Here is an 11,526-nt window from a genome sequence, read left to right as displayed (position 1 = left end):
TCGGATCTGCATCGCTCTCAGCGACGGTCGTGGACGCTCACAGACAGTGACTGTTCCCCATCCCGTCGGCCCTTGAGCTGAACATCCAGGTCATTGGGAGCTTGTTCGTTGCCAAGACCCCTCGTGTCGACTATCTGGACTAGCGTCCCGGGTCAGTGAGTTTTCCATCGTACTTCTTGTTGATTTTCTTAAATAAACACATCATGCTTCCCACGTTTGCATCACACATATCTCCCACTCCCTGTGGTGTGACACAAGCCGTTAGATCCTGGCACTTCGTGTTATATCAATAACATTATAATCATAATCATAATCATAATATCATAATCATAATATCATAATCATAATATCATAATCTAATCATAATCATAATATTATAATTGTAATCATAATCATTCTCATAATATTGTAATCGTAGTCATAATCATAATCATACTCCTAATATAGTAATCATAATCATAATCATACTCATAATAGGGTTATCATAGTCATACTCATAATCATAATCATAATCATAATCATAATCATAATCATAATCATAATCATAATCATAGTCATAATCAGAATCAGAATCAGAATCAGAATCAGAATCAGAATCAGAATCAGAATCATAATCATAATCATAATCATAGTCATAATCAGAATCATAATCATAATCATAATCATAGTCATAATCATAATCATAGTCATAATCATAATCATAATCAGAATCAGAATCATAATCAAAATCATAATCATAATCATAATCATAATCATAATCATAATCATAATCATAATCATAATCATAATCATAATCATAATCATAATCATAATCATAATGATAGTCATAATCATAATCATAATCATAATCATAATCATAATCATAATGATAGTCATAATCATAATCATAATCATAATCATAGTCATAATCAGAATCATAGTCATAATCATAATCATACTCCTAATATAGTAATCATAATCATAATCATACTCATAATAGGGTTATCATAGTCATACTCATACTCATAATCATAATCATAATCATAATCATAATCATAATCATAATCATAATGATAGTCATAATCATAATCATAATCATAATGATAGTCATAATCATAATCATAGTCATAATCAGAATCAGAATCAGAATCAGAATCAGAATCAGAATCAGAATCAGAATCAGAATCATAATCATAATCATAATCATAATCATAGTCATAATCAGAATCATAATCATAATCATAATCATAGTCATAATCATAATCATAATCATAGTCATAATCATAATCATAATCAGAATCAGAATCATAATCAAAATCATAATCATAATCATAATCATAATCATAATCATAATCATAATCATAATCATAATCATAATCATAATCATAATCATAATGATAGTCATAATCATAATCATAATCATAATCATAATCATAATGATAGTCATAATCATAATCATAATCATAATCATAGTCATACTCATGATATCCTACTCATAATCATTGTCATAATATCATAATCATAATAATAATAATCATAAGCATAATCATATTCATAATCATTGTCATAATCGTATTCATGATATCATAATCATAATCATATTCATAATATCATAATCATAGTATCATAATCATCATCATAATCATACTCATAATATCATAATCGTAATCATACTCATAATCATAATCATACTCATATGCATAAGCATACTCATAATATCATAATCTTAATCATAATCATACTCATAATATCATTATCTTATTCATTATCACACTCATAATATCATTATCATAATCATCATAATCATCATAATCATCATCATCATCATCATCATCATCTTCTTCTTCTTCTTCTTCTTCTTCATCATCTGCTCTTCCTTATTCTCCCCTCCCCGCTCGCTCCTCTCTCTCTCTCTCTCTCTCTCTCTTCTCGTAGCAGCTCTGCAGGTAATGCCGGAGGCCGAGAGCCGACCTCGGAAGGCGCAATCCCACAAACCCCTTCAAACCATGGCCCGTCGCCATCGCCTCCTCCTCCTCCTCCTCCTCTTCCTCTCCTCCTCTCTCCTCTTCCTCTCCACTTCCCTCTTCCACCCGCCCATCTCCCCTCTCCCCACTCCCCAAACCAAGATCTACCTCTACAATCTCCCCCCCAAATTCACCACCGGCGTCGTCGACAAGTACTTCCTCGCCAGAGATCTGTAAGCGCAAAAACCCATCTCGAATTTCCCCCAAATTTCCAAACTTTCCTTGATTTCCCCCGATTTTGGCTCGTGAGTGTTCCTCCAGAGCACGAATTGGGGATCGCAGGCGCGTCAATTACCCCGGCCACCAGCATTCCGCCGAGTGGTGGCTGTTTTCCGATCTTCAGCGGCTCGATCGGCCTCCGACCTCGCCTGTGCTCCGCGTAGACGATCCGAGCGAGGCCGATTTGTTCTTTGTTCCGTTCTTCTCTTCTCTCAGCCTGGTTGTGAATCCGATCAGGCCTGCTGGGGAAGGAGGCGTTGCTTCGATCTATAGCGATGAAGAAATGCAGGAAGAGTTGATTGAATGGTTGCAAGGGCAGGATTATTGGAGGAGGAACGGTGGGAGAGATCATGTTTTTGTCTGCCAGGATCCGAACGCCTTGTACAAGGTCATCGATCGAATCAAGAAGGGGGTTTTGCTGGTTTCTGATTTTGGGCGATTGAGGGAAGATCAAGGGTCGCTGGTGAAGGATGTGATTGTTCCCTACTCTCATCGGATTAACTCGTTTAAAGGTGGAATTGGGGTCGAGAAGAGGAAATCGTTGCTGTTCTTCATGGGCAATCGGTACAGAAAGGAGGTGAGTGTTCATCACTTCGTCAATTTTTGATTTTTTAGAAATTCTGCTGTCGAATTTTTCCATTCTCTGTCCGACTTTTAATTCCATCCTCCTTGGAATTAAACAAGGAAACTGGCGAAGAACTTGGAATTATGATTTCTTTAATGAAAATCTTGGGTAGTTATCTTCTTGCTTTATATGATTTCTAATGGTGGGATAGTATGAATTTTGCATGGTGAAAAATAATCTCCTTTATCAAGTATTTAGAATTGTTTCCTGTCTCGGATGTTCCTCTCTCTGTTTTCTTCCCAGGATTGACATGAATGTTCAACTTAGCAAGAATCTAAAACCAAACTCAATTGACTAGAAGGCTCTGTACACTTTAGGATAGGAATCTTAATGGAAGGAAATTACAATAATATCTTTACTTCTTAATAAAATATGTACTGGTTTTCTTCTTGCCCCATCCTTCCATCATGCAGCCCGGGAGTCAGGGGGTCTGATGAAGGCAAAAATAAACTAAATCAGATTGAGAATCTCAAAGCTGGTTTAATTTATTATATTGGATCTGGAATCTCATGAAAGAGAAATTACAATAATATCTCTACTTCTTTACAAAATATATACTAGTTTTCTTCTTGGCCCATCCTTCCATCATGCAGCCCGGGAGTCAGGCGGTCTGATGAAGACAAAAATAAACTAAATCAGCTTGAGGGTTCCATAGCCTTCCTTATATTGGATCAGGAATCCCAAGAAAGGGAAATTACAGAAAAATTGCTTCTTTAAACCAAACTCTTGTTTACTGTAGATCCTTTATGTTTGGTCACGGAAAGACTTGTGATTAATTTCTTATCTTCCAGGGTGGAAAAGTTCGTGATGAGCTCTTTCAAGTTCTGGAGAATGAGGAAGACGTTATTATAAAACACGGGGCGCAGTCTCGGGAGTCTCGGCGTATGGCTACTCAGGGGATGCACTCATCAAAGTTTTGTTTACACCCCGCTGGCGACACGCCTTCGGCTTGCCGGCTTTTTGATGCCATAGTCAGTCTCTGCGTGCCGGTAATTGTCAGCGACGATATCGAGCTGCCCTTTGAAGATGTTCTTGACTACAGAAAGTTTTCCATATTTGTGGATACCAAGTCTGCAGTGGAGCCTGGGTATTTGCCCAAGCTACTGAGAGATATAAAAACTCAGAAAATCTTGGAATATCAACAGGAACTTAAAGCTGTAAGTGAACAACATTCATGTTTGTCTTTCTCAGTATTTTTTATTAAAAAAATCTCTCCAATGCATTTGTTTGGACTGAAAATCAAAGCCGTAAGAAGAGCATCAATGGTTGGCTTTGTTGTCTATTTTCAATTAAAAATCTCTGTGATTCATTTATTTCATCGGTAACCTTAAGCCGCAAGTGAGCATTCATGGTTGTCTTATATATATATATTTCATTTAAAAAATCCCTTTAGATGCATTTATTTCGAGATTTTGGCTTTGGTGTCTTAAGCATCGATCCTGGTCGTCACCTAAGTAGATCCTTCTAACATTAAGATGGTAAGAATTATCTTGGGATTCATCTTTATACATGATGATTGGTGCATTAATTTTATTATTTATTTGAATTCCCACTTTCATTGTCTTTCTATAATGATGAATGTTCCATTTTTGAAAGAATGCTTTGATGAAATTCTTTTCTTAGATTTGACTTGATCCTCATGAGAGTTATATATATTTTCTTCAGGTTCAAAGATACTTTGAATACGAAGACCCCAATGGAACAGTGAATGAAATATGGAGACAAGTTTCGTCGAAACTTCCTCTGATAAAACTCCTAATCAACCGCGACAAGCGGGTAGTTCAGAGATCATCCGGTTCAGATAAATCCTGCATAATTTCTGGCTAGATCCTGGTGCATATTTATGTTTTAAGGCTCCCTCTCTGCATCTGGGTGGTCTGTAATTATCTCATCCCACGTCTTTCTTTTAGTCCCTTATTTAAAATTTTGTTTTGTGCTTCCTTAAGCTCTTTTGAATAGAATATTAGTCACCCATTGGTTATTTTTTAGGGTAGACACAAAGATAAAAAGCATAAGTTCTGCTTAGTTTGTATAAAGACGTGCCTAAATGGGCTCATGTTTTGGTTCTCATAATAAGAGATGGTTGTATTTTCTTGACAGTGGGTTTATTATGCTCTGCAAAAATATGTAATTTTCTTTCCTCTTCTGCCTATTTTCTTATTTTAATAACGTAGTGGACAGCAAAAGTAAATTATGAAAGTGCTACGTAAAGGCATAAATATTGCCAATTTTGATAACCAATTTAAATTAATGTAAAAATAACGATACAAAATGTTAAAATGTATATATACAACGAGTTGTGATCATGAAATTATTGACCCTGTACATTCATCCATCCATCCATCCATTCGTTACGCCACGGAATCCAGTTCGTCCTCGTGAGGCCAGCTTTACGAATTGTGGATACTGTTACAAATGTTAGGACTGACTTTCCTCTTTCATAACTTGCTCTGAAGGAGGCTGAATTTGATTTTTGATTTTCTAATTTAATATTATATTTGTTCTCTCTTATGTTGGAGCGAGTGATGAATATTATATCAACCTACCTTTAGAATATTTTTGATTATAAAGCTGATAATTAGTCTTTCATAGGTCTTCAAGATGTTTCAGGCATTGAGATTCCCAAGAGTTTGGCTTAGTATTTAGCGGAGACAGCCTTAATCTTCATTAAATTATTTTTTTTGGTGGAATACATGTCCTGCTGCTGAAGCAATAGGAGGAACACATTACATTTAATAAGACTCAATGTACTAAATTGAGTAAAATATGGTTTAGTATGAGGAAAATGTGTGAGACAAATGGAGAGGTTGAAAGTGGGGATTATTGTGGAAAGGAAGACCAGAAAATATAGTTTGTGGGAAAGGAGAAATAATTATATTGAATTTATGTACATGGAAGCAAGATGGCTGATGAGGGAATCAGAGAGAACAAAATAGTGTCTGATGAAAGGGATGATAGGGTTATTTGTTATAGAAGTCTGAATGTAAATATAACACAATGATTTAAATAATACATACGACAAATCCGGTTTGGTGGGATCCTGTTGAAAGTATACTATGTCATTGCGTCACGATTTCATATTTTCTATGTTACTCCCTAATAAAATTTATAGGATTAAATCCCAAATATTTCTCAAAAACTACTGTTTATTTCCATGAATAGTGAAAAGAGCACATTAGAAACACATCAAATTCATCAGGTCTAATTATTAAGAAAAAAAGATTATATCATTGTAAATTTACTTGCAATGACTTTGTCCAAGATTATATCGTTTCTTCTGCTTTCCCTAATAACCTGTAAACTCTTCCGTGGGTTTCTACAAATTCAGTAACTATATATCTAAATCAAAACAATTGCTTCCAGCATAATTGCTGTATTTCTGAATTTTTGGAAGACAAGTGGTCACCCCTATGAGTTTATTCTCCCTCAAAAGAAAAACACACATGACCAACAAAATATAGCAGCCTATTTAATGAAGCTGCATGCATAGAAAATAAACAAGAGAGAAACTAATAATCATAAAAATCGACACTTGATTATCTTTTCAAGGGGTATCTAAGATGGACTAGTGAATAGATATACAGACTGATAGACATATGCATAAATAGGTATCTATATCAAGATTGATACACATAAAATTATATCTAACATTTGTAGATATAATAGAGGAGTAAAAGGGGCTTGGTAGAATCTCTCTACATGATAGATTGATAGATTGATAGACTTATACATCAATAGGTATCTATATCAAGACGGACACATAGAAAATTATATATTATATATTCACATTTATAAAGATATTAGAGGGGTATTGATAGAATCATGGAGGAGATGTGGGAAGATTTATATTAGATGGACTTGTGAATAGATAGATAGATTGATTGATAGACGTATACATAAATAGGTATCTATATCAAAATAGATTCACGGAAAATTATATGTTGAATTTATAGGGATATTAGGGGAGTTAAAAAGGGGCTTGGTAGAATCGTGGGGACATGTACATAAGATGGACTTGTAAATGGTAGAAAGATTGATAGACATACACATAAATAGGTATACATATCGAGATGGATACACAAAAAATTATATATTGACATTTATAGATATATTAGAGGAGTAAAATAAGGGCTTGATAGAATCGTGGAGGAGATGTGGGGAGATGCATAAAAGATGGACTTCTGAATAGATAGTTAGACATATACATAAATGGGTATCTATATCAAAATGGATACACGTAAAATTATTTCTTGACATTTATAGAGATATTAGAGGAGTAAAAAAAGGGCTTGGTAAAATCACGGAAGAGATGTGGGGAGATCTTTATAAGGTGGACTTCTGATAGATGGATAGATTGACTAACTTGAACACAAGTAGGCATATATATCAAGACGGATTTATTTGGTTAAACAAATAACGATGTATCCATCTTGATTTTTTTTTAGCAAAATAAATCCATCTTGATTAACTTATACATAAGTCAATCAATCAATCAATCTATCTATTCAGAAGTCCATCTAATATACATCTCCCACATCTCTTCCGTGTATATAACGACTTCTGAATAGATAGATAGATAGATTCATTAACTTGTACACAAGTAGGCATATATATCAAGACGGATTTATTTTATTAAACAAATCACGATGTATCCATCTTGATTTTTTTTTAGCAAAATAAATCCATCTTGATTAACTTGTACATAAGTCAATCAATCAATCAATCTATCTATTCAGAAGTCCATCTAATATACATCTCCCACATCTCTTCCGTGTATATAACGACTTCTGAATAGATAGATAGATAGATTCATTAACTTGTACACAAGTAGGCATATATATCAAGACGGATTTATTTTATTAAACAAATCACGATGTATCCATCTTGATTTTTTTTTAGCAAAATAAATCCATCTTGATTAACTTATACATAAGTCAATCAATCAATCAATCTATCTATTCAGAAGTCCATCTAATATACATCTCCCGCATCTCTTCCGTATATATAACGACTTCTGAATAGATAGATAGATAGATTCATTAACTCGTACACAAGTAGGCATATATATCAAGACGGATTTATTTTGTTAAAAACAAATCACGGTGGATTTATTTGTGTGTATCCATCTTGATTTTTTTAGCAAAATAAATCCATCTTGATTAACTTATACATAAGTCAATCAATCAATCTATCTATTCAGAAGTCCATCTAATGTACATCTCTCACATCTCTTCCGTGTATATAACGACTTCTGAATAGATAGAAAGATAGATTCATTAACTCGTACACAAGTAGGCATATATATCACGACGGATTTATTTTGTTAAAATAAATCACGATGGATTTATCTGTGTATCCATCTTGATTTTTTTTAGCAAAATAAATCCATCTTGATTAACTTATACATAAGTTAATCAATCTATCTATCTATTCAGAAGTTCATCTTATATACATCTTCCCACATCTCTTCCGTGTATATAAGATGGACTTCTGAATAGATGGATAGATTGATTATCTAATACACAAGTATGCATATATATGAAGACGGATTTATTTTGTTAAAACAAATCATGATGGATTTATCTTCTGTTTATCCATCTTGATTTTTTTTACCAAACTAAATCCATCTTGATTAACTTGTACATAAGTTAATCAATCTATCATCTATTCAGAAGTCCATCTTATACACATCTCTTCCGTGTATATAAGATGGACTTCTGAATAGATAGATAGATTGATTAACTTATACACACGTAGGTTTATATATCAAGAGGGATTTATTTTATTAAAAAAATCAAGATGGATACGGATAAAATTATTTATTGACATTTACAGAGATATTAGAGGAGAATAAAATCGTGGGGAGATGTGTATCTATCCTGTAGAGAGATTCTTTGTCTTGAACCCATGTTCTAAATAAGGATAAATCGTCAAAGGATAGGATCTACTTTCTTGTCTTACAGACTCCAGACCAGATGCATGACACAACACCCTTTCACGTGACAAGTAAAGGGTATGAAACCAACTTCAGGAATAAACCAAAAACAAAAAAAGATACAGAGAGAGAAAGTGCGTTGAACGAAATCTTTTCTTGCTGATCTTAGTTAGCCAACTGCGAGATAAACGCCGTGGCCTTTGTTGCCTTTATATCTAGCCTGTTTGAAGCGCGTTCATCTCCCTCTTTGAACTGCGTTTCTGAGGTAAGAACGATGAAGAGAAACCTCTCTATCTGGGGATCAGGTTAAGTATATTAGTGTGTAATGTTCTTCTTGTTTGTTGTTTCTTTTTTTTAGAGGAATAGATGGAGTGGGTTGGAGGGGAAACAGGCAGCCAGAAGATTGTGGAGATGACAGAGCTCTGCTTACCGTTCTTTTGGGAGCACCAGCTTCAAAGCCTTAACAACCCAGCAGGTCTGTTCTTTTTTTTTTAAAATAAAATAGTTAAAACATTCTTCTGTGTGAAAAAATTGAAGGATAAGTGATATGGGTATGTTGGATTTTACTATCTCAGTTATTTGTTTTTCTTTTTTATCTCAGCAATGAAGAAAAAATTGAAGGATTAGAGATGGGCATGTTGGGTTTTGCTATCCACTTTTGTTTCATTTTTCTTCTCAGAAATGAAGAAAACACTGAAGGATTAGAGATATGGGCATGTCGGATTTTGCTATCCGCTTTTGTTTTATTTTTCTTCTCAGAAATGAAGAAAACATTGAAGGATTAGAGATATGGGCATGATGGATTTGACTAGCAGTGTTTTTGTTTTACTTTGCATCTCGGAAATGAAGAAAAAACTGTTTTATGGGAAAGTTAGATTTTACTATCTCAGTTATAGTTTTCTTTTTCATCTCAGCAATGAAGAAGCAGCTCCTACCTCTCTCAAGAATAAAGAGAATGATGAAAGAAAACCATGAAATCCAGGTTCTTCAGATGGTAGATGACCCTCTTCATCCATGATTATCCTTTTGTTTCAGTTCCTTTTCCAGAATGTTTACATTTTTTTTCATGGAAATAGAGGATTGGAGGGGGTGCACCACTGCTGTTCTCCAAGGCCTGTGAACTGTTCATGATGGAGGTTACTTTCAGAGCCTGGTTGCATGCTGAGATGTCTAACAGGCAGACTATAGAAGCAGATGATATCATTGGAGGAGTTTCCCAGGTAAGTGCTTACCATTTTCTTCTGAACGTGGTACAAAGGAGGCTCCCCTTTAACAAGTAGCTGATGCTACTTGGCCATGTAACCCCAAGAATAAAGTCTGAACTTATTTCCAGTGTCCTTATCTTTGGATATCACTATTATACTGAATTTCTTCTCCTCATCAATTCTCAAACAAATAAAATTATATACTGATAAACAACACCTCGCAGCAGTAATGTGGTCTTCAAAAGGAAAGGAAATATGAAGAAAAGCAATCAGAAAAATATAATATATTTATAAATGTAAAGGTATATAATTAATTTTATGTTGAAGCAAGTATTTCCCATTGTCTCCACGAACATTTTGAATGATTGAAAATGACACATTAAACATCCAAGAAGCAACACGAACTCCCAAAGAGTCATATGAGCTTCAAAAGATTCAAATTATGGTTCTATTTTTGAAGGATAGAATTATGGTTGAGGCAACTTAAATGAGGTCGAAATTTTTTTTCATAATTGTAAAGTGTAGAAAAATTTAGCCAAATCCAAAGTATACATATTTATTAAATTTGTTAATAACTATGCCAAAAATGGTTTATTAGTTATGTACCATATTTTGGGACATTGTGATCATACCATCTTTTTAAATCCATTATGCAAATGTTTCTCCAAAAAATGAGCTGTTAAGAAAGCCATTTCACAAATAATGACCATTTCATTATGTTTGGATGTAATCTTGGCACACTAATACTTATTGATAAATTGTATACTTCTAAATTTCTAGAAATCTAAATTTTTGGGATAGAAACCACATAATAGTTATTTAAATACCCTCTTTGTATAAGAATACTCTTTTCATATATAGAAAATAAAATATTCGAAAATTTTCAGAGGAATAATTTTGGCATTTCGTAAAAATATTGAGGAAAGGTTAAACTGTAGGTCATTCAATTTTGACTATAAAATATTTTATGGTATTTTAACATACTTTCTGACATTGATTTCATCTATAAAAGTCAGCAATTTTTTTTTATATTTTTTAATTATTTTAATCTATTGATTATATTTTAAAATGATATTCTGAGTTTTTCTTTTCTAGTATTTTTATGGAATTTTCTGAAGTTAAATTCATTAGAAAATAATGATAATCAGTTCAAGAGTTTATTTAAACATTTTTAATGAATTAATTGACTTTTTCTACTCTTAGAAGTTTGTGCCACACTGATAATCTGCCATACAGTTCAGAAAGAGAAAATCAGATGGTTCAGATTTATCCGAAAAGAAACAATTATATCTAATAATCCAGGAGTATGGGGCTGAAATTTTGAGGGTGGTTCCACATTTCCCCCCTCTATATGCCCCCCATCTTGTATCTATAAATAGAGCTCCCCATTTGGGTCCATTCTTTTACGCCAAGAGCGAAGGATTGAAAGAGTGAGATTCAGATCAAACACGTGAACAAAAATCATCACTCGACCTGTTGGGCAAGTGACGATGAGGTTTGTGATCTTCCTCTTTTTTTTCCAACTCACATATTTATCCT

At 33.7% G+C, this 11,526-nt stretch overlaps 2 protein-coding genes across 2 annotated transcripts; both read left to right on the top strand.

Annotated features, from left to right (window-relative positions):
• Positions 1-1,860: 1,860 nt before the first annotated feature.
• ARAD1 (Exostosin family protein) lies at positions 1,861-4,946 on the top strand. The gene is made up of 4 exons (XM_078582167.1): positions 1,861-2,176; positions 2,265-2,799; positions 3,639-4,004; positions 4,513-4,946. The coding sequence occupies exons 1-4, from the start codon at positions 1,929-1,931 to the stop codon at positions 4,672-4,674; spliced, it is 1,311 nt and encodes a 436-aa protein (XP_078438293.1). The 5' UTR covers positions 1,861-1,928; the 3' UTR covers positions 4,675-4,946.
• A 3,963-nt stretch (positions 4,947-8,909) lies between these two features.
• LOC144708676 (nuclear transcription factor Y subunit C-2-like) lies at positions 8,910-10,160 on the top strand. The gene is made up of 4 exons (XM_078582092.1): positions 8,910-9,047; positions 9,141-9,257; positions 9,697-9,776; positions 9,859-10,160. Exons 2-4 carry the CDS (start codon positions 9,149-9,151, stop codon positions 10,060-10,062), a joined length of 393 nt encoding a protein of 130 aa, XP_078438218.1. The 5' UTR covers positions 8,910-9,047; positions 9,141-9,148; the 3' UTR covers positions 10,063-10,160.
• The last annotated feature ends 1,366 nt before the right edge of the window (positions 10,161-11,526 follow it).

The sequence above is a fragment of the Wolffia australiana genome, chromosome 10 (genome assembly GCF_029677425.1).
Source record: "Wolffia australiana isolate 7733 chromosome 10, ASM2967742v1".
Lineage (NCBI taxonomy): Eukaryota > Viridiplantae > Streptophyta > Magnoliopsida > Alismatales > Araceae > Wolffia > Wolffia australiana.
The sequence above is the reverse complement of the archived record's forward strand: the minus strand, read 5'-3'. Positions and strand labels throughout refer to the sequence as shown.

What these genes read in the sequence shown, in the direction of transcription:
- ARAD1 (XM_078582167.1), top strand. Translation starts at nt 1,929, where the DNA reads ATGCCGGAGGCCGAGAGCCGACCTCGGAAGGCGCAATCCCACAAACCC. An exon ending in TACTTCCTCGCCAGAGATCT is followed by an intron (nt 2,177 to 2,264) that starts GTAAGCGCAAAA and finishes GTGTTCCTCCAG; the next exon opens with AGCACGAATTGGGGATCGCA. An exon ending in ATCAACAGGAACTTAAAGCT is followed by an intron (nt 4,005 to 4,512) that starts GTAAGTGAACAA and finishes TATTTTCTTCAG; the next exon opens with GTTCAAAGATACTTTGAATA.
- LOC144708676 (XM_078582092.1), top strand. Translation starts at nt 9,149, where the DNA reads ATGGAGTGGGTTGGAGGGGAAACAGGCAGCCAGAAGATTGTGGAGATG. An exon ending in AAGCCTTAACAACCCAGCAG is followed by an intron (nt 9,258 to 9,696) that starts GTCTGTTCTTTT and finishes TTTTCATCTCAG; the next exon opens with CAATGAAGAAGCAGCTCCTA. An exon ending in AAATCCAGGTTCTTCAGATG is followed by an intron (nt 9,777 to 9,858) that starts GTAGATGACCCT and finishes TCATGGAAATAG; the next exon opens with AGGATTGGAGGGGGTGCACC.